This window comes from Pristiophorus japonicus, chromosome 5 (genome assembly GCF_044704955.1).
Source record: "Pristiophorus japonicus isolate sPriJap1 chromosome 5, sPriJap1.hap1, whole genome shotgun sequence".
NCBI lineage: Eukaryota > Metazoa > Chordata > Chondrichthyes > Pristiophoridae > Pristiophorus > Pristiophorus japonicus.
Window position 1 is genome coordinate 291,056,278 of NC_091981.1, and position 23,327 is coordinate 291,079,604.

Here is a 23,327-nt window from a genome sequence, read left to right on the forward strand (position 1 = left end):
CTCTTTGCATTTTGTATCCTTTTATTGTTCTTGCACTACATCAGCATTGTGTATATCAAAGCAGTATTCAAAATGGGAGCGCATAGCAATGCAACACTAAACCTTTTGGCTCACTGGGAGAGCTGTTTAACCATGGGAACCATCCCATGCTGAGTAAGGGCAGTAGCGTATTACTGAACTTCGTCGGATGTGTGGGAGAAGGGGTAGGATGTGGTGTGACCTGTGCTTTGGACAGTTTGTAACATATACCACTGCTTCAGATGAGTTCAGCTAAATTGGCACAGGTTGAAAGAACTTACATTTATTTATATAGTGCCTTTCATGGCCTCAGCATATCTCAAAGCACTTTACAGCCATACAAGTACTTCTAAAGTGTAGTCACTGTTGTAATATAGGAAAACGCAGCAACCAATTTGCACACAGCAAGGTCCCACAGACAGCACTGAGATAATGACCAGGTATCTGTTTGTGATGTATGTCGAGGGAATAAAATTAGCCAGGACACTGAGGAGAACACCCCTGCTACTCTTCAAATAGTGTATTGGGATGTTTTATGCCCACCTAAGAGGGCAAACGGGGTCTCTGTTTACAACGTCTCGTCCAAAAGTGGCACCTCCGATAATGTAGCACACCCTTAGTGCACTGGGAGTGTCAGCCTAGATTATATGCTCACGTCTCTGGAATGGGACTCAAGCCCACAATTTTGAGTCAGATCAGACTGCTATCACTGATCCACAGCTGACATAAGTACTAAGAATTAGGAGCATGACGGCTCCACCATTCAGTAAGATCATGGATGATCTTAGACCTCAACTCCACTTTCCCGCCCAATCCTCATATCCCTCGAGTCCAGAATTCTACCTCAGCTTTGAATATACACAACAATTTATTTATTCCAAATATTCATAACCCTCAGTGAAGAAATTCCTTGTAATCTCAGTCTAAATTGGCTGACCTCTTATCTGGAGACTATGCCCCCTAGTTCTCGACTCTCCAGTCAGGGGACTCTAACCCCTCAATCTTATGCATTTCAATGAGATCACCTCTCATTCTTAACTCAAGTTTAGTCAGTCTATTCAATCTCTCCTCATAGGACAACCTTTATACCCATTAATCAATCAAGTGAACCTTCGTTGCACCACCTCTAAGGCAAGTATATCCTTCCTCAGTTGAGCACAGTACTCCAGATGTGGTCTTGCCACAGCCCTGTACAATTATAGCCAGACTTCCTTACTCTTATACTCCAAATTGGATGGAGCAGACAGCAAAAGTATTCCCTCATGTGGGGAATCAAGAACAAGTTGTTAGATTAAGTATGAGAAATAGTAAAAGGAATACATTTGGCACCAAAAGAATGTGTTTATATTAAGTTCCATTTTCTATTAAGCTTTATAATTAAAAGTCAAAGACTGCAAATATAGCAGACAATGGTTAACAGTACAACTTCTGTAGAGGCTATGAGCAGCCTGCTTCTGGGCCAGGTGACACCCTGCTTACATTTAGAGCTTAAATTATCTGTAATTAATCATAGTAATGCCTTGCTAACCCTAAACACAAGCCTGCGCGTCTTAGGATGTCCAAGATAATTGATAAAAACTGATGAGAATTGGTACAAAGTTCATCAAGACTGTGAAATTCTATAGTTAGAAATATAAAAATGGCAACAGTTTAATGTACAGTTGAGATATGAAGGGAGGCATCTGTAGATTTGAGCTCCACCCACTAATCTTCTGTGGCAATCTCCTGTATTGGCCGTGAGTATATAACTTTTAATAAACCAGCAGTGTTTGATTCCATGTCCAAGAATTCATTTGACTTAGGCAATAGAGAATTACAAAAAAAAAAATTTTGAACAAGAGGAACAATCTTAAAATTGCCATTTAGGACTGCAAGAAGAAATAGCAGGAGTCGGCCATTTCGCCCCTTGAGCCTGCTCCTCCATTCAATATCATGGCTGAAGTACTTCATACATTGTAGTAGAAATAAGATTCTTTCTGCAAAAAAGTTGTGCATACTGGGGGTCAATTGCAGCTCAAGACAGATGGGGGGGGAAAAAAAATTAGGTAAGGATATCATGAAATATGGATCAAAAGCAGGTACATGGAGTTGAGATAATCAGCCACAATCTTAATTGAAGGGCTGAATGGCCTCCTGCTATTCCTATGATCCAGTTCAAGCACTTGCACCAAGGCCAATAATAAGATAAATCTAGAATACAGTGTCATGAAAGTAACAGGATCAAGGAGGAAAAAGAAATGGGTTGGACAGTCCCCTCTCAAACCCAGCTGCAAAGGTCATTGTATCTTTATTACTGTCGTATTGGGATTTGTTTCAGCATCATGTGAGCTGAATACTTTTTTTTTTTAAATGGCCAGGCCAGAGTCAAATTTAATTTGTACAATGGTCTTAGGAACAATCAGTGAACAGTTTCGCTTCAAATGGCAGGTAAGGACCTAGAAAACTGTAAATAGGTAGAAAATAGTGCAAGATGAAGTAAACAGTTAAATGCAAGTTACTGCACACTGGAAGGTAAAAGGTGGGCAACATACACAGTGCAGGAATGGCGTCAAACTGAAAGAGATCCCAGAATATTAGACATTGGCACTTACCACATATGGTACCTGTGAAGAAGCAAATTGAATTTCTCAGTAAATCCATATCATACCCAGGACGGTGCACTAACATTATGACACACACAATATATTCAGGACCCAGTGCCAGTATAGAGGTGAGCCACGAGACTAACCACCAGCATCAGAGATTTGGACTGTTCAGCCTTGAAAGGAGGGAGTTGAGAAGGGATCTTAAAAAAGCTACATTAAAATATAGCAAAGATAAATCCAGGATACTACATCAAGGTATATTATGAAAGTGGGACTAGGGCTACAGGATCAAACAGGCCAAAGGCAAATTTCTGACCAATGTCAGAGATATCTATCTTAGGAAATACACAAAACTCACATGCATGTTTATTTTCTTGTTTATTTATTAATCAATTTTCCAATCCCCCTTCCTGAGTGTGTTCACTCCTTACTACAACATGATTTGATATAATTGACACAAGTACCAGAGGGGTAATGAGGACACATTGTTTTACACAGTCGTTCTGATCTGGAATGCACTGCCTGAAAGAGTGGTGGAAGCAGATTCAATAGTAACTTTCAAAAGGGAGTTGGAAAGATTTACAGGGCTATGGGGAAAAGAGCAGGGATGTAGGACTAATTGGATAGCTCTTTCAAAGAGCTGGCACAGGCATGGTAGGCTGAATGGCCTCCTGTGCTGCACGATTCTATGATTTCATGGGTGTAACTTGGTCAAGTGTGAGCCTCGACAGACTATTCAACCACCACCGTCTAGCCGGCTTCCTGACCTCATTTCCGGCACTGGATTGGATAGCATGGTCACTGGATGATGGGCAGTCAATGGACAGGGTGACAACAGGAATCCTGCCCATTTTTCCACCTTCCTAACCCGAAGGTACGAAGTCAATGGTAGCATCCCGGCCAAGATTAGCTAACTCAGTATGGATCATGGACAGAACCTGGAGCCGTCCTGGTCGATGTGGCTCAGACTCCTAGAGCAGGCTGTGCAAAAGGCGTTTTGCTTTTCTCCCTTTGACTTTTGTTCACTTACAGCACCGCGGCAGCTGACCTGCTGCAGGGCCACCTCATAGTCACTGGCTGGAAGTTACAAGAGGGAGTCCCTGTGCCTCTCCAAGGCCACCTCGCCCCTGAGGCCACACGGTGTTCAAGAACTCACCAGCTTGAGTGAGTGAGAGGTGAATTTCTCAGTGCCATCTGCCTAGCCAAAAACAGGAGCATCTTACTCCTAGTCCTGATAACATGACCCAGGTGTGGAAAAAAAAGCAAATATCCCACAAAGCATTCACAGTTCATTTGGGGGGAAACTTTAATAAATCAAACAGCAGTTAGATTTGCTTCAACAATTGAAGAATGGGTCATGTAGCAAAGGGAATGCAGATACTGCACAGGGAGACTCCAACAGTGCATAGCTTAACGTCTCAGTTTTAAAAACGGATTCACTCATTAATCTTTCAGCTCCTGCTGTAAACATTCACAGTTTGGATATGAGACAGCTTAAGACATTCAACATTATATAGAGGGGCAAAATTTAGGGGTCCAAATACAGAAATCAACAGGTCTGGAATACAAAGGGGAGGAAGTTATGCTAGTTATATGGGTGTGTATTATAGACCCCCAAACTGGGAGGGAGATAGAGGAGCAAATATATAGGCAAATTGCTGTGAAACTGGCTTCGAGGTAGGAAGCAAAGGGTAATGGTTGATGGATGTTTGTGTGACTGGAAGAATGTTTCCAGTGGGGTTCTGCAGGGCTCAGTACTGGGTCTCTTGCTTTTTGTAGTATATAATCGACGATTTAGATTTGAATATAGGGAGTATGATTAAAAAGTTTGCAGATGACACTAAAATTGGCTGTGTGGTTGATAATGAAGAGGAAAGTCATGGGCTGCAGGAGGATATCAATCTACTGGTCAGGTGGGCAGAGCAGTGACAAATGGAATTTAATTCAGAGAAATGTGAGGTGATGCACTTTGGGAGGGCTAATAAGGGTATACTTAGTGTAGATGAACAAAGGGACCTTGGAGTGCTTGTCCACCCATCACTGAAAGTAGCAAGCAAGATGGATAAGGTGGTTAAGAAGGCATACGGAATGCTTGCCTTTATTGGCCGAGGCATAGAATATAAGAGCAGTGAGGTTATACTTAATTTGTATAATACTTTGGTTAGGCCACAGCTGGAGCACCGCGTGCAGTCTGGTCGCCGTATTATAAGAAGGACGTGATTGCACTGGAGAGGGTGCAGAGGAGATTTACTAGGGTGCTGCCTGGAATGGAGAATCTTAGTTATGAGGACAGATTAGATAGGCTGGGTTCGTTCTCATTGGAACAGAGGAGTTTGAAAGGAGAACTCATCAAGGTGATTTGAGGGGCCTGGATATAGTGGATAGAAAGGGCCTATTTCCATTGGTGGAGGGGTCTATTACAAGGGGGCATAGTTCTAAGGTGGTTGGTGGAAGGTTCAGAGAGAATTTGAGGGGGCTTCTTCACACAGAGGGTTGTGCGGGTCTGGAACTCACTGCCTGTAAGAGTGATGGATGCAGAAACCCTCGCCACATTTAAAAGATGGTTGGATGGGCACTTAAAGTGCCGTAACCTGCAGGGTTATGGACCTAGAGCTGGTAATTGGGATTAGACTGGATGACCTCTTGTTGGCCAGCGTAGATATAATGGTAAGTATTGCAGGGAATAGAATACGGCCAGGGTGATCTGGACTAGTTTCGATCGCCTGGATGGGTCGGAGAGGAATTTTCCCAGATTTTTGCCCCCCCTAAATTGGCCTGGGTTTTTAAATCTGGTTTTTGCCTCTCCAAGGAGATCACATGGCTCCGGTTGGGGTGTAGTGTAGAATGTTTCAGTATAAGAGGTGTCGCAGTTGTGTGGGGGCGGACTGGTTGGGCTGCTTTTTACCTTTCTGCCATTGTTGATAGGTTTATATGTAACCTTCAGGGCTGCTGACCGAGGGCCGTGCGGCTCTTTGTCGGCCAGCGCGGACACGATGGGCCGAAATGGCCTCCTGTGCAGTAAATTTCTGTATAAAGCTCTGGTCAGACCCCATCTAAAGCACTGGGTTTAGTTCTGGGCATCGCACCTGAGGAATGATATATCGGCCTTGGAGTGGGTTCAATGCAGATTCACCGAAATGATACTGGGGTTAAAATGGTTACATTATGAGAGACAGGTTGAACAGACTTGGCTTGAGTATAGAAAATTAAGGGGTGATCTAATTGAGATGTTTAAGGTGATTAAAGGAGTTGATAGGATAGAGAGAAACTATTTCTTTTAGGAGTCCAAAACAAGGGGACATAACCTTAAAATTAGAGCAAGGCTGTTCAGGGATGGCGTCAGGAAGCATTTCTTCACACAAAAAAGGGTGGTGAAAATTTGGAACTCTCTGCCCACAAAGCTGTTGAGGCTGGGGGTGAATTGGAGCTTTCAAAACTCAGACTCTGATAGATTTTATTAGGCATGGGAAATAAGGGTTACGGAAACAAGGTTGAGGGGCTGAATGGCCTCCTCCTGTTCCTACGATTTCCGAATTTACCACTTAATCACCTTGATTAGATCTCTTAAATCTGTTGTAATAGAAAAAGACCGAATTTTATTTTCAATATTAAACCCCGTCATGTCTGGTATCCCCGTAGTGAATTTTCTCTGTACCTCCTCCATGGCTTGCTGTGTTTCCTAAAATAACGTGCCCCAAACTGAACAATATTCTAACTACAGCCTAACCAATGATTTGTATAGGTTTCATTTTATTTCTCTGCTATATACCTATTTATAAAACCTAGGGTCCCATGTGTTTTTTTTTTTAAATGGGAAGACAATTTGATAAAACTGAAAGTATTTGATACTTCCCAGAATGCTGACGGAAGTCAGAAAGGAAATAGCAGAGGCTCTAACCACAATCTAGCACCCTTCGGAGAAGGAAGATGTGCCAGAGGAAGGGAAAACAGCCCCTCACCCAAGAAAAACTGACTACTCCCCAAACCTTAATTCTAAAAATGTGTTTTAAAAAAATGAAACACATACATGTAAACACATAATATAATTTATAACCTCATCTCCCAAAATGAATAGAAAAATGGCAGTAAGGCAGCTCGCTCAGAATGCAGTTGACAGCAGAGAATAAGTCCAAAACCTACCTGACCCTACGACTGGAATTACTTTTCAATTTACGATTCTAAAAGGAGGAGGAACCTTGTGATACAGAGAAGCTGACTCAAGCAAGCGAGAGCTGTGGGCTGGAGAATTAAAGAGACAAATCGGAGAATCAGCCTGCTACAAGCACAAGCACATCCACTGCCTGATTCGCTATCCCGGGTCACGTGGATGGAGGCAGACCTCCCGGGACGAGGGGTAGGATTCAGCGAGACTAAAACAGCAGCAGAATAATCTGGATACGCTGGAAAGTTGCAGCACAGCAATCTTCACTAGGAGGCGTTGTGCTGAGGTATCAGTTCCTCTGGCAGGTGATGAGGTACTGCGGGTACGCCTGGGTGTCATTGAAGATGACAAATATTTTAGGGTTTTTGCAATCGTCAACAACGGAGTCATATCTGAGCGGCATCTCACCGTTCTCTTTTAGTGGTGGAGTCTTCATCTCGAAGGCCCCATTGGTGTAGGCTCCAGTCAGGACTTTCGCCACCAGCACAGATTTATGTCCATTGGCATTGGGTGGGGTATACTGGTTCTGTACCGACAGGGAAGCGTTTACCGCAAAATAAACACCTTGTCCGTAGACAGTCGCTGAAAGATAATCGCATCAAACAGTTTTAGTCTCTTTATTTTCCTCCCCCGTCAATTTCCTCCCCTTCCCACCCGAAGGCACCCATTCTTGCTGGAGCGACAGTTCTACAATAAGCCAGTCCAATACCTCAGGCATTGAGAGGGGCACAGTACAGATTCACCAGAATTATACCGGAGCTAAAAAGGGTTAAGTTACGAGGATGGTTTGCATAAACTAGGCTTCTGTTCCCTTGAGTTTAGAAGGTTGAGGGGTGATCCAATTGGGGTCTTTAAAATGATAAAGGGATTCGATAGAGTAGATACACAGAGAAGCTTTTTCCTGGGGGAATCCTAAACAGGGAATAACCTTAAAATTCGAGCAAGACCATTCAGGAGGGAAGTCAGAAAGCGCTTTTTCATACAATGGGTTGGGAAAATCCCCACCCCCACCCCACCAAGACTCTGGGTGTTGTCTCTATAAACATTTTCAAGACTTTGAGATCACTAGATTTGTTTTGGCAAGGGTAACTAAGGAAGGTAAATGAAGTTGAGGTGCAAATATTTGCCATGATCTAATTGAATGGCTGAACAGGCTCCACAGGCTGAATGGCCGACTTGTGTTCCTATGATACTCTGTTCACAGGATGTGGGCAACATTGAAAAGACCACATGTACTGCCCAACTCAACTAAGTGGTGGGGGTGGCAAGTTCCCCTTTCTGAAAGATGTCAGCGAACCAGTTGGGTTCGCAACAGATTTCACGGTTCATTCTTTCCAATGCCAGTTCAAGAGGCCACCCAGTGCATGCCTGGTATGCTATTTAACTGCAATGTCAGACAATCCTGTCCACACACACATACACACACTGTATTTATTAGAAAAATTACATGTCAGGGAATAAACTAAGGAGCAATCAGATTTTACTCAGCTTGGTCACCTTGGAGCAGCCTCCTCAGAATGTTGATGAGTTTGCTCGCTGACCTGCATTGACTCCCGGTTAAGCAATGCCTCGATTTCAAAATTCTCTTCCTGGTTTACAAATCCCTCCATGGCCTCGCCCCTCCCTATCTCTAATCTCTTTCAGCCACTGCCCCCCCCCCCCCCCCCCCCCGCCCCCCAAAAAATTCTTCCCTCTTGAGCATCCCTGATTATAATCGCTCAACCATCGGTGGCCGTGCCTTCGGCTGCCTGGGCCCCAAGCTCTGGAACTCCCTCCCTCTATCTCTCTGTCCTCCCTTAAGATGCTCCTTAAAATCTACCTCTTTGACCAGGCTTTTGGTCATCTGCCGGTAATTTCTTCTGATGTGGCTTGGTGTCAAATTTTTTTTTTTTGTCTTATAACACTCCTGCAAAGCGCCTTGGGGTGTTTTCCTACGTTGAAGGCGCTATATAAATACAAGTAGTGGTTGTTGTTGATGATTCTTACCGTTCTTCCCACAGAAGCTCCTGTTGAAACCGTGAACATAGATCTCTTTGGCGCTCTCCTCAGTCGTCCCATGGTAGAGGACCCGTTCGACGTCGGGCTGGGTGGTCACCATGCTGGCCTTCTTCAGCAAGTATTGTTGGTACAGCAATGGGTTATTCACCTTCTCCACCTGAGTCAGGGACACATTCAAAGTTAACCCCAGTCTATCATTCAATCAGGGAAAGCTTCAGTTTAAAAAAAAACAGCACTATTCAATCCCACAGTACCATTTAATTAAACCATAATTTGATTTTCTTGTTCAACATAAATATTTTCCGACATTATGTGGCATAACACCTCTATGGTTATAAAATGCCAAATTCCTGATTCGCATGCTGTGGAAAAGCCACCAGTATCGACGGCAAAAAAAAACCAATCTGGCGACAGTAAGTGTCCTTCACAAGTCTGGCACACAGTTACAAATGGAAAAAGAATCTTAAAGCAAAGTAAGCCAATCACTGTCCAGGAGCTTGCGATTCACAATCAGTTAAACCTGCTTGTGAATGACCTCAGCCACGTACAACCAATTGCAATGACTTGAATGTCTAACAAAAAAAGGCCCAAGACACGTTGGCAGGTAAACATCACAGTCCTACTCTAGACCCCAGACTACCAATCCTACGGGATGTTCACTAGTACCTCAAAAACAGTTTACCTCATCAGTCACCGCATTGCTTTGTGTGGTTTGTACACAACGGTTGCCATGTTGCTTTACATAACACCGCTCCCTGCACTCGATAAGTAATCTCTTGTGTGAAGCACTTTGAGACATTGTGGCATTATGCATTATACATCAGTCGATCTTCTATAGTGTTGGAGCAAATACCAAGCATAGTCTTCAGGTGAAGTGGGGTTCACGGGTGGAGGGGAGGGGGAAGTTATTAGACCAGGATGTAATTCAGTCCTCATGAAAATTAATATTTTCTGTCCTTATGTTTATGTAATATTTGATATTATTTACAAGAATTTTACATCTGCGTGCACTTCCCATCAAATATACTCACATTTAGAATGGCAACTGCCTATGTGAACTTTACACACTGTAATTACATCCTCCCCCCAGTGGGGGTGATAGTTCTCAGTGAGATTGCCAATTTAGTCGATTGTTGCTGAATCTGGGACGCTTTTATCTTGTGGGTGCATGTCCTGTGCAACAGGTTAAACTGTGCCACTCTTTGTGTAGAACTTTACAATCACCATAAGGAGTGAACTTTCACACCATAGGTTGGAGGCAGATTGAAGACCGCATCCTGGAAGTGAAACGATAGCGTGCATGACCCAGCTAGCCCTTTCCCCACAATAATCATCTTCAGCAGTGCGCGAGTTTGACAATAAGTACAAGTTGAAAGTGCTTCATATTCTGACCTTTATAATGCGTATTTTATTGTGCAAGTCTTGCAAGGTGTCATAAAAATGTCGGATCATTTTAGAATATTCCTCGGACGCTTCATTCAGCCGGATGAGCTCTATCCGACCCGAGCCCAATGACGACACATCTGTATCTGGGAAAATGACATTCGGTTCCCAATCAGTAAATGTACAAGAGTCTGATCATGTGACATCTAACCTCTATGCCCCCCTCCCCGTAGCTGCTTACAGTCCTCTTCACTATTAACTAATTGTAACTACATACCGAGGACTAAATACTGCAGAATCTTTAAAGTATAGAAAGTGCAGGGGTGCAATTAAAAAGGATATTGGGAAAGTGAAGAGCATGAAAAATTCTTGGCAAGTAAAATCAAGGAAAACCCAAAAGATGTTTTATAAATATATTAAGAGCAAGTGGATAACTAAAGAAAGGGTAGAGCCTATTAGAGGCCATAAAGGTAATGTGTGTGTGGAGGCGGGAGACGTCGGTATGGTTCTTAATGAATACTTTACGTCTGTTTTCACAAAGGAGAGGGGCGATGCAGACATTGCAATCAGGGAGGAGTGTGAAATATTAAATGAAATAAACATAGTGAGGGTGAAGGTATTAAGGGGTTTAGCATCTTTGAAAGTGGATAAATCCCCAGGCCCAGATGAAATGTATCCCAGGCTGTTAAGCGATGCAAAAGAGGAAAGAGCAAAGGCCCTGACCATCATTTTCCAATCCTCTTTGGCTTCAGGTGTGGTACTGGAGGACTTTGTTTAAAAAAGGGAGAAAGGGATAGACTGATAATTACAGGCCTGTCAGCCTAACCTCGGTGGTGGGAAAATTACTGGAAAGAATTCTGAGGGACAGGATAAATCTTTATTTAGAAAGATACGGATTAATCAAGCATAGTCAGCATGGATTTGTTAAGGGAAGGTCAGGTCTAACAAACTTGATTGCATTTTTTGAGTTGGTAACAAGGAGGGTAGATGAGGATAGTGCATTTGATGTAGTGCATATGGATTTTAGCAAAGCTTTGGATAAGGTTCCAAATGGCAGACTGGTCATGAAAGTAAAAGTCCATGGGATCCGGGGCAAATTGGCAAGTTGGATCCAAAATTGGATCAGAAACAGGAAAGCAAAGGGTAATGGTTGATGGATGTTTCTGTGACTGGAAGGCTGTTTCCAGTGGGGTTCTGCAGGGCTTAATACGAGGTCCCTTGCTTTTTGTGATATACATCAATGATCTAGATGATGATGAGGAGACTTGAACATAGGGGGTATGATAAAGAAGTTTTCAGATGATACTAAAATCGGCTGTGTGGTTGATAATGAAGAAGAAAGCTGTAGACTGCAGGAAGATATCAATAAACTGGTCATGTGTGCAGAACAGTGGCAAATGGAATTCAAGCTGGAGAAAGTGAGCTAACTTTGGGGAGGGCTAACAAGGCAAGGGAATACACATTAAATGGTAGGACACTGAGAAGTGTAGAGGAACAAAGGGACTTTGAAATGCAGGTCTATAGATCCTTGAAAGTAGGCCAGGTGGATAAGGCAGCATACAGAATACTTGCCTTTATTAGCCGAGGCATAGAATACAAGAGCAGGGGGAGTTATGCTTGAACTGTATAAAACACTAGTTAGGCCACAGCTAGAGTACTGTGTGCAATTCTGGTCACCACATTACAGGAAGGATGTGATTACACTAGAGAGGGTACAGAGGAAATTTGAGGATGTTACTGGGAGTCGAGAATCTTAGCTATGAGGAAGGATTGGATAGGCTGGGTTTGTGTTCCTTGGAACAGAAGAGACTGAGGGGAGACCTATTTGAAGTGTATAAAATTAGAAGGGGCCTAGATATCATGGATAGGAAGGACCTATTTTCCTTAGCAGAGGGGGGGAAAACCAGGGAGCATTGATTTAAAGTAATTGGTAGGAGGTTTAGAGGGGATTTGAGGGGAAATTTCTTCACACAGAGGGTTGTGGGGGTCTGGAACTCACTGCCTGAAAGGGTGGTAGAGGCAGAAACCCTCACCACATTTAAAAAGTACTTGGATGTGCACTTAAAGTGCCGTAACCTGCAGGGCTACAGTCCAAGTAACTCTCCCCCTCCCTGATGTGTCGTAGTGTCTGCAGCTCAGATTCTAGCTCATCAACACAGAGCCAAAGTTCCTCCACCTGCAGTCGCCGTGGACCTCAATGGCATCCACCAGCTCCCACAAGCTGCAGCAGTGACGCATTGCCTACCCTGCAGAGAAGTCCTGCTACAACTGTACAGGGTATTGGTGAGGCCACACCTGGAGTACTGTGTACAGTTTTGGTCTCCGTATTTAAGGAAGGATATACTTGCATTGGAGGCTGTTCAGAGAAGGTTCACTAGGTTGATTCTGGATTGAGGGGGTTGACTTATGAAGATAGGTTGGGTAGATTGGACCTACACTCATTGGAGTTCAGAAGAATGAGAGGTGATCTCATTGAAACATAAAATAATGAGGGGGCTCGACAAGGTGGATGCAGGGAGGATATTTCCACATAGGGGAAACTAAAACTCGGGGACAGAGTCTTAGAATAAGGGGCCGCCCATTTAAAACTGAGATGAGGAGGAATTTCTTCTCAAGGGTTGTAAATCTATGGAATTCTCTGCCCCAGAGAGCTGTAGAGACTGGGTCATTGAATATATTTAAGGCAAAGACAGACAGATATTTGAGCGAGAAGGAAGTAAAGGGTTATGGGGAGCAGGCAGGGAAGTGGAGCTGAGTCCATGATCAGATCAGCCATGATCTTATTGAATGGCGGAGCAGGCTCGAGGGGCCAAATGGCCTACTCCTGCACCTATTTCTTATAATGTATTTAATTAATTAGATTTTAGTTTTTAATCCCTGCCCCTAATTTAAGGCCCTTAATTTAAGCAAGAGGGGGGGGAAAACTCACCAACTAATCACTTCCCTGCTTTCCTGTGACCACAAATGTAGTTGCCCTGTTTGCCTTTGTCGCCCTCTCCAAGCTGCTCTCTGTGGTGGCTGACTGGGCTGACTCTTTTATCCCCGCTGCTCCCACACAGGTTGTGGGATGGGGAGGGGGGGGTGCAGGTCAGCCGGGGTGGGGGGGGAGCCTGCTGTGTGCAAATTGCCTGCTGCGTTTCCCACAGTACAGCAGTGAATACACCTCAAAAGTACTTCTTTGGCCACGAAGTGCTTTGGGACATCCGGAGGTTGAGCAAGGTGGTAAATAAATCTTTCTTTTTAGATGAATGCCATGTGCAAGTGGCAGCTGGGTTTCACCTTTCTGACCCTACACTTGGCTGACGCCCTAAAGCACGACACTCACTGCAGGTCTGTAGGGCAGCGAGCCTGGTTCAAACATTGTTTCAGCTAACAACGCCAAGGTCAAAGGGGTGCAGCCGTGATTTACGCGATCACGGGGAACCAGTCCTTGCGGTAATGAAGAAAGCCCCAATTTATTATGGCCTTTTTTCATTGAAACGAAGGTGGCTGGTGGGACACAATCGAAACTTGCAAAATGAGGAGAGGATTCGGAGAGTGTGTGAGCAGCAAACGATGGTTTCCGCCGGTTAACGAGCTGTAAACTTGGGGGCATGAACTACCGATTATAACCAGAGGAACAAAGTGGAAGCAATGGGCAATTTTTTGTTCCACAGAGCGTTATTGTACGATGGAATGTTTTACCACAAGTGTGTCTTGAGGCAGAGACTGGAACGTAATTTCAGAGAGAATTGATAGGTATTTGAAGAGACTATAAAAGGAAATGGGATTACAGCAGACAGCTCCAATTAACACTGGCACAGGTGCGATGATCCAAATGGTCTCCTGTGCTTCCATATTTGATGGAACAGAGGAATATAAGAATCGCTGGACAATAAAATTCCAAGATCCATCGAATTCCCCATCATGGTAGTCACATGATACAATGATAATGGGGGTTTCTGACTAATCATAGCAATCAATCAATGTCTATTTGTTTACAACAGATAGAGATAGCACGAAGAAACCTTGGACCCAATTTGGGGCCAAGCATGCTATACTCGCCACACGTCATGTCTCAAAGTACTCGTATTACAATCTACAAGATGCACCGCAGCAACTCGCCACAGCTTCTTCAACAGCATCCCCCGACCTTGCGACCTCGACCACCTACCAGGACATGGGATCACCGCCACCTCCTAGTTCCCCTCCCTCAGTCACACACCATCCCGACTTGGAAATATATTGCCATTTGTTCATCGTCGCTGGGTTTAAAATCCTGGAACTCCCTCACTAACAGCACTGTGGGAGTTCCTTCACCATACGGACTAATGAGGTTCACCATCACCTTCTCAAGGGCAATTGGAGACAGGCAATAAATGCCGGCCTTGCCAGCGACACCCCTATCCCAGGAACAAATAAAAAAAAAATGATTCCATGAAGTACCCCAAGATATATGAATGCAAGAACTTTTGAGGAACAGGAAAAGGCCACGAGGCCAAGCAAGCCTTTTCCTAGACCAGTCCACCTACCCACCATATCCCCCAATACCTCCTGTCCAGGGATGGCCCCTTTGCTGCAGGGATGGAAGGGAGTAGGCCAGGGTTGATGAATATTCTCGAGCCTTGTTCAATTATCTTTGGAGATCAAGGATTATTTATACCGAGTTTTCCTTCAGACAACTAAATGAGGGGGGTAGAGTTTGTAATATAGCTGCAAATCGAGCACTGTTTTCACCTTCTATGCATTGCTATGTTCTTAATGAACATCTGTACAAAATAAACATTGAAAATATAATTACCAACTGGGCTGTTGAGAGACTTCCTCTCAATTGGAAGTGACACTGCTGCTTTCAAGCTATATTCCTCCATTTGTTCAAAGTCAATAGTGTAAGGCTGACTGTTGAATATCACATCGATCTTCTTCTGCTTCTGCTGAAAAGCTTTCTCTATGAAAGCGCCCGCTTTTGGTGTGTACGGAACAGTGACACCCTGCCGAATATGCTTCACCCATTGGACAGATTTAGCTATCGTAGCTCCTTCAAGCTCGGACATCTCTTCTTGGACAGCCCAGTGCATGAGTTGAGTAATGCTCTCCTTGGCGTGTACAGTGTAGTCTGCAAACCCGCAAACCTTGATCTCAATCCCTTGTACGGTGATTTTGACGGCGTGCTTCCGCTGAAGGTATTCCAGGTAACTCTGGTAATCGTTGGACAAGTTTTGGAAACATTTGTGCTTCACTGATTCTTCCCGCAGATGTGACCGGATGTTCCTCTCCAATTCATCTATTAATCGCTCGAAATCCATGTCAAAATTGCCATAGATTGTTAACTGGGCAGAATTGGAGGTCTGTGCAGCTTCAGCCATGGACATTTTGATGGCTTCCTCAAGGCTGGCCTCCGAGGTTCCAATGTTGGCAAGTTCCAGATGGTTTTCCTGCTGGCCCGAGGCCATTTCTTTTGAAAGTTGAAGGACTTTCTGAAGCTCTTCCTCTTCTCTTACCTGCTGGTATCTGTTGTCCATGGAGTATTGCAAGGCAAGATATAACTGGGCATCATCATCCACATCTTTATCGTCTACAGTCATCATCGAAGTGTCATCCAAAGGGCTACCATCGCCTGCATCGTCCTCGTTGTTGCCTCCATTTTCTTCCTGCTGCTTCTTATCAACGTCAATGGGATCTTCCTCCTCCACGACATCATTTCTAGCACCAGAGCACACACGAGATGGGAGGTCGGTATAGAGATCTTCTTCAATTGAAACATTTTCACTGCCGTCAGATGCTCGTCGGGGAATCAAGACATCTTCGCTCTTCCTTCGTTGGCTGGATGCAGCTTCGGGTTCTACGATTGATGCGAGCAAACTCCGGATCGCATCTGGAAAAAAAAAAGTCAGCATGAAAAATGTGCAAGAAAGTAACGTTTGTGCTAATTTTACTCCACATCACAGCCACCCCCGCCCCCCACCCCCCCCGACTCCACATAATTACGCACATAATTAATGTCAGAAGAGAATCATTAAACAAGAAGCACATTTGGTTCACGCCGAGATAGTGACATAGTTAGTAGTTTCAGGCAAAAGAACACCATTGGTCCATAGCCCACCTATCCACAGTGTTCCCTTGGTGGATTTCAACTAACCCTGGATCCCAATTGTTGCCAAGAACCTGTTTAGTTCCTTCTCAATACCCATGAAGATTTCTCGTTCCGCTACCCATACCACCCTTTTAGTAAAAATTTTTTTTCCTGCATTATGCATTTTCCTTTATTGTTCTTAATTTGTAAAAGTAACGTCTTTGGGTATAAATTCGTCTTGGGCGAGGTAGCGCAAAATGGGCGCCAGCAAATCGCCTGGCCATTTTGCTTTTCTCGTAGTGAAAAACAGACCAGTGATGTGCTATCGCTCGTTGGGAGCACGCTATGCATTGGTACCCTGCCAACCTGTGCCACTGTGCATTGACACACCAACCAGACTGATTCCTGGGATGGCAGGACTGTTGTATGAGGAGAGATTGGGTCGACTGGGCCTGTATTCACTCGAGTTTAGAAGAATGAGAGGGGGATCTCATAGAAACGTATAAAATTCTCACGGGGTTGGATAGACTGGATGTGGGGAGGATGTTTCCCCGGGGCTGGGAAGTCTAGAACAAGGGGTCACAGTCTCAGGATACGGGGTAGGAAATTTGGGACTGAGATGAGGAGAAATGTTTTCACTCAGAGGGTGGTGAACCTGTGGAATTCTCTACCACAGAAGGCTGTGGAGGCCAAGTCACTGAATATATTTAAGAGAGAGATAGACAGATTTCTAGACACAAAAGACATCAAGGGGTATGTGGGAGAAAGCAGGAATTATGGTGTTGAGATAAAGGATCAGCCATGATCATATTGAATGGCGGTGCAGACTCGAAGGGCCGAATGGCCTCCTACTGCTCCTATTTTCTATGTTTCTAACTCTGTTCCAGCATGCTCCCTGTTGAATGAAGAGGCAAATCCAAATCTGATTGGTGCCATTTTTTCCCTCAAACCCATTCACGCTGTAAAGTAGAGCTCAATAGCCAAGAACCAACACAATTCTTTTGCCGTTTTATAGCTCAATAATCAGGTTGCCCCTGTTGAAACACAGCATCATAAACAAGATATCTTGCACTTACCAAGATCCGGGAGATTCCCATTTGGATCAGTAATATTCACCGACTGCTGCTGCCGTGCTGGGAGCTTTGTGCCATCGGAAACATCTCTTACAAAGCTCGGTGTTGCCTGGTTGTTTTGGATTTCCAGGGGATGCTGATTAGAAAAGGACAGCGTTAGTAGCAGCAGCAAACTGAGCCTTTTCCGGTCTAAGTACAGTGGCTGCCTGCCTCGAACCACCACACTAGCAACCCAACTCGGTCACTGATGTCATTCGGGTAAGTGAACCTGCAGTCAGTCCCCCACTACGTAGTTGGTTCTTAATTCTCTCGAACATTTTTTTTTAAAAAACATGATCTGTTACCCTACAGTGTACAGGTGTTCAGGGATTTTAACCTCCTACCCTCTACCACCCCTGTTGAAATTAAAATATTGAAACATTAATCTATCTTTCTCTCAAGCTCACAAACTATCTGTGCACTCCCACCATTTTTGGTTTATATTGCATGTCTCCAGTTTTTCTTACAATGCAGGTTTGTACAGCACTGGGTTCCTGCCAGTGTAGTGGTTGTGTTACTGGACTACTAATAGTTCAGAGAACACGAGTTCAAATCCCGCCTTGAGAATTGGAATTCCGTTTTTAAAATAATTTGGTATCAGTGTAATTGGCCATGAAGCTGCCGGATTGTCGTACAAACCCGAAGGGAAGGAAACCTCACAGGTTCATCACTGGTCTGGAGCACAAAAATCTAGGCTGACACTCCAGTGCAGTGCTGCTATGTTGGAGGTGCCGGCTTTTGGATGAACCGTTAAGCCAAGGCCCCGTCTGCTCTCAGGTGGACGTAAAAGATCCCATAGCACTATTTTGAAGAAGAGCAGGGGAGTTATCCCCAGTGTCCAGGCCAATATTTATCCCTCAATCAACATAACAAAAAAAAAAACAGATTATCTGGTCATTATCACATTGCTGTTTTTGGGAGCTTGCTGTGCATAAAACGGTTGCCGCGTTTCCTACATTACAACAGTGACTACACTCCAAAAGTACTTGATTGGCTGTAAAGCACTTTGGGAAGTCCTGAGACCGTGAAAGGTGCTATATAAATTCAAGTCCTCTCTCTTCTTTCTTTCTGTGCTTCAAGATTCTACAGGGGGGGGTAATTTTAGCCTAATCCACCCATCGGCAAACTCACAGGTTCAGGTAGAATGCTGGTTTTAGACCCTGCCCAATATTACTCTGTGACTTCAATGGAAAGTACAATCAGACAGGGTTTAAAACCAGCACTGCACCCGACGGGCAGGTTAGGTTAAAATTGCCTCCGATGGTTCAGTGAATGACTGCGTACCTCATACTGCAGCATTATCCAACGCACTCTCTCCAGCCCGATCGCACACTTGTATTTTGTCTCCAGCTGCTTCAAGATATTGGCCCCGCGTTTCTCCAGCAGGAAGCGAGCGATGCCGGGTTCCTGAAGCCCCACCGACCTGCAGCAGATGTTTGAGATGACACTGCGGAGCAGCTCATCCACAGCTTGACAGGCCCTGGCCTCCCCGGTGATCTGTGAAAAGACAAGGGCAGGAGATGGTCATCGGGGATTTATTCCATCCATCAGCTGTACAGGCAACTTTGAAGCAAAAAAAAAAAAAAGCTCTCAGCAAATTCATTCCCAAAGATTTTGTTAAACAAAAAACAACTTGCACTTACTTGCGCCGTTAAACATAGAGAAATATCCCAAGGCCCCACCACGGGAGTTTAATCAGACAATATTTGATGCTGAGCCACATAAAAAGCTAGGACAGGTGACTAAAAGCTTGGTCAAAGAGGTAGGTTTTAAAAATGTCCTAAAGGATGAGAGAGAGGCAGAGTGGTTTTAAGGAGGGAGTTCTCTGGCTTAGGACCTCAGCAGCTGAAGGCATGACCGCCAATGGTGGAGTGACAGAATGGGGGAAAAAGAGCAAGCGACAGATTTTGGAGGCATCCAGAATGTTCTCGGGGGTGGAGTTTACAGAGATAGGGAGGGGGGAGGCCACAGAGGGATTTCAACACAAGGACATGGATTCTAAATTCAAGGTGTTTCTGGACAGGGAGCCAATCTCGGTCAGCAAGCACAGGGGGGATGGGCAAGTTCGGTTCTCTGCATGAGCGAGAATACAGCAGTACCTATCCGACATTACTGCTGTTGGTGGAGGCTCTCTGTGTCTTCACAGTTTCCTGGGGCGGAGAGCTCCCTGTGTGTTTACCGCTGTATTCATGGGTACTCCTGGTGGCCTTAAACTAAATAGTGGGGGTATAGAGGGTTCAGGTGAACGGAAATTTAAAAAGTCAAAGAGCAAGGAGAAGGCAACAGAGCAGGGTAGCGGTGGGGGCAATGATAACCAGAGTGTGACAGGAAGGGACAGAATGTGTAAAAATAAGTGCATCAGAAAGTGGGGTCAAAGTAGGGAAAAATGGTCAAAAGGCAAAATTAAAAGCTCTTTATCTGAATGCACGCAGCATTCGTAACAAGATAGACGAGTTGACGGCACAAATAGATATAATAGGTATGATCTGATTGCCATTACAGAGACGTGGTTGCAAGTAGGAACAGAATATTCAGAGGTATTTGACAATTCAGAAGGATAGACAGAAAGAAAAAAGGGGTGGGGTAGCTCTGTTAATAAAGGATGAGATCAGTGCAGTAGCGAGAAATGATTATTGGCTCAGAGGATCAAGATGTAGAATCAGTTTGGGTGGATAAGAAATAATAAGGGGAAGAAGTCACTGGTGGGCGTAGTCTAAAGGCCCCCTAACAGTAGCTACACTATTGGATGGAGTATAATTCAAATAATGGAGGCTTGGAAGAAAGGTATGACAATAATCATGGGCGATTTTAATTTTCATATTGATTGGACAAATCAAATTGGCCAGGGTAGCCTTGAGGAAGAGTTCATAAAAGAGTGTATCCGGGATAGTTTCCTTGAACAGTACATTGCGGAACCAACCAGGGAGCAGGTTATCTTGGATCTGGTACTGTGTAATGAGACAGGATTAATAAATGATCTCATAGTAAAAGGATCCTCTAGGGAAGAGTGATCATAGCAGGGTTGAATTTCAAATTCAGTTAGAGAGTGAGAAAGTTGGGTTTCAAACCAGTATCCTGATCTTACATAAAGATGATTACAAAGGTATGGAGGCAGAGTTGGCTAAAGTGGACTGAGAAAATAGATTAAAGTGTGATACTGTTGATAAACAGTGGCAGACATTTAAGGAAATATTTCATAACTCTCAACAAAAATATTCCAGAGAAAGATTTTAAGAGAAGAGAGAACCATCCATGGCTAACTAAGGAAGTAAAGGATAGTATCAAATTGAAAAAAATCGGCATACAAAGTTGCCAAGATTAGTGGGAGGCCAGAGGATTGGGATTTTTTTTTTTTAAACCAGCAAAGGACAACTAAAAAAATAATAGAGGGAAGATAGATTATGACAGTAAACTCGTAAGAAATATAAAAACAGACAGCAAGAGCTTCTACAGGTATATAAAAAGAGAGTAGCTATCGTAAACGTTGGTCCCTTAGAGGACAAGACTGGGGAATTAATAATGGGGAACCGGGAAATGGCAGAGACGTTGAACAAATATTTTGTATCGGTTTTCATGGTCGAAGACACTAAAAACATCCCAATAATAGATAATCAAGGTGGTGTATTTGGATTTCCAGAAGGCATTCAATAAGGTGCCACATAAAAGATTACTGCACAAAGAGTTGGGGGTAATATATTAGTTAGCCAATCTTCTATCCATGCTAACAGAAAACAGAGATTCGGGATAAATGGGTCATTTTCCGGTTGGCAAACGATAACTAGTGGCCTGCCACAGGGATCAGTGCTGGGGCCTCAACTATTCACAATCTATATTAATGACTTGGATGAAGGGACCGAGTGTAATGTAGCCAAGTTTGCTGATGATATAAAGATGGTGGGAAAGCAAGTTGTGAGGAGGACACAAAAAATCTGCAAAGGGATTTAGACAGGCTACAGTGAGTGGGTAAACATCTGGCAGATGGAGTATAATGTGGGAAAATGTGAGGTTATCCACTTTGGCAGGAAAAATAAAAAAGCAAATTATTATTTAAATGGAGAAAAATTACAAAATTCTGCAGCACAGAGGAACCTGGGGGTCCTTGTGCATGAAACACAAAGTTAGTATGCAGGTACAGCAAGTAATCAGGAAGGCAAATGGAATGTTGGCCTTTATTGCAACGGGGATGGAATATAAAAGCAGAGAAGTCCTGCTACGACTGTACAGGGTATTGGTGAGGCCACACCTGGAGTACTGCGTACAGATTTGGTCTCCATATTTAAGGAAGGATATACTTGCATTGGAGGCAGTTCAGAGAAGGTTCACTAGGTTCATTCCCGAGATGAAGGGGTTGACTTATGAAGAAAGGGTGAGCAGGTTGGGCCTATACTCATTGGAGTTTAGATGAATGAGAGGTGATCTTATTGAAACATAAGAGATACTGAGAGGGCTCGACAAGGTAGATGCAGAGAGGATGTTTCCCCTTGTGAGGGTATCTAGAAGTAGGGGGCATAGTTTCAGAATAAGGGGTGGCCCATTTAAAACCGAGATGAGGAGGAATTTCTTCCCTGAGTGTCATAAATCTGTGGAATTCTCTGCCCCAGAGAGCTGTGGAGGCTGCGTCATTGAATATATTTAAGGCGGAGATAGACAGATTTTTGAAGGATAAGGGAGTGAATGATTATGGGGAGTGGGCGGGGAAATGGAGCTGAGCCCAAGATCAGATCAGTCATGATATCTTATTGAATGGCGGAGCAGGCTCGAGGAGCCAAATGGCCTACTCCTGCTCCTATTTCTTATGTTCTTATGTACACAGGTTTTATTTAGGGGAAGATAGCAACGGTTCCATGATCTCTTTGGGGGGGTCGAGGTGGTCATTGTGGAAGCTGTATTTATGGGCACTTCTGGTATGTTTGTGAGTTTTATGGGGGGGGGGGGGGGGGGGGCGCAGGATTGGCAAAGATTCTCTGAATGTGGCGGGTCCCTGTGGTTTAAGATGTGTTTGTGGGAGGTTCCTGTGGTTTTAGAGGTGTTCGGACCCTAGCAAGTATTACTGCTCGAGTAAAGAGAAATAAAATAAAAGTGATGTACATAAAGGAAAGGCCTACCCTTAGCCCTGTGACATCGCCTTCCAATGGGAAAATCGAAACCTGACCAGTCCCAATGAGCAGATCTTGGTCATAATCCTGCAGGTATCTCAATTTGCCGGGTTCCATCCCTATCACAGATTCCAGTGGAACAGCATCTTTCAACAAGTCTTCCACCCGTTTCTCGTTTTCAGCTCTGAAACATTGGAGGGAGATGATGTAGACCTGGTCCCCAATCTCAGATACCCGAGCATCACAGCACTTCAAGGACGAGAGGAGCTTCTCCCAGTCAGGAGAGGTGAGCACGTGGAGCTGCTGGTATGTTATTGAGATGCTAAACTGGCACACTTGCTGCTCGATCAGTTGGGCAACCTGATGGGCAGCAGGAACCGAAGGGGCGGTGACTGTCATCACACAGTCCGAGATCGAGTAACAAGTTGAGAAGTCCTTCCCACGCAGCATGTTCTGCAAGAAATCCCGAATGTCGGCCCTGGACAGGAATTTCGACTGGTCTTGACTGATGGGGACATCCACTTGGGCTATGTTGCTCAGGAATTCCAGAATCCGGCTTTTTGTCTTCTCGATCTGGAGACGATCCTTTCCGCAAACGCAGACGTTGTTATTGTCGTCCACCTTCACGGCCAGTTCCGAACATTCATTCTTCAGGTCTTGCAGGAAGGTGCTGGAACACAGGATATTTAGCTTCCGCTTGTCAGGGATGTTTATTGTGCTCGACAGTTCTGCCGTCACCTCAGCCTCGGCGGCCGCTGTATTGTCGCATTGTTGGTCCGTGCCAGGGGGATGAAGAAAATCGTAATAAGGACAAACGACCAGCACGCGGTCCTGCAGTTTCTGGCACTTTTGAAGAACCCGGTCAACAGCTGCAAAATGAGCAAACAACAGATCTCAACATCGATGTCCAAGAACATGCTG

The 23,327-nt window shown here is 44.3% G+C and overlaps 1 protein-coding gene across 7 annotated transcripts in view; it reads right to left on the reverse strand.

Moving 5' to 3' along the window:
- Positions 1 to 2,881: 2,881 nt before the first annotated feature.
- Positions 2,882 to 23,327, reverse strand: part of parp10 (poly(ADP-ribose) polymerase family member 10) — a 43,744-nt gene continuing 23,298 nt past the window's right edge. For all 7 annotated transcript variants that reach the window (XM_070881809.1, XM_070881810.1, XM_070881815.1 and 4 more), the window contains 7 exons: positions 22,416 to 23,275; positions 18,595 to 18,807; positions 17,275 to 17,407; positions 14,927 to 16,000; positions 10,156 to 10,292; positions 8,752 to 8,920; positions 2,882 to 7,347 (listed from right to left, as the gene is read on the reverse strand). In XM_070881809.1, the coding sequence (XP_070737910.1) occupies positions 7,055 to 7,347; positions 8,752 to 8,920; positions 10,156 to 10,292; positions 14,927 to 16,000; positions 17,275 to 17,407; positions 18,595 to 18,807; positions 22,416 to 23,275 (2,879 nt within the window). In that variant the 3' untranslated portion in view covers positions 2,882 to 7,054. The remainder of the gene's footprint in view (positions 7,348 to 8,751; positions 8,921 to 10,155; positions 10,293 to 14,926; positions 16,001 to 17,274; positions 17,408 to 18,594; positions 18,808 to 22,415; positions 23,276 to 23,327) is intronic.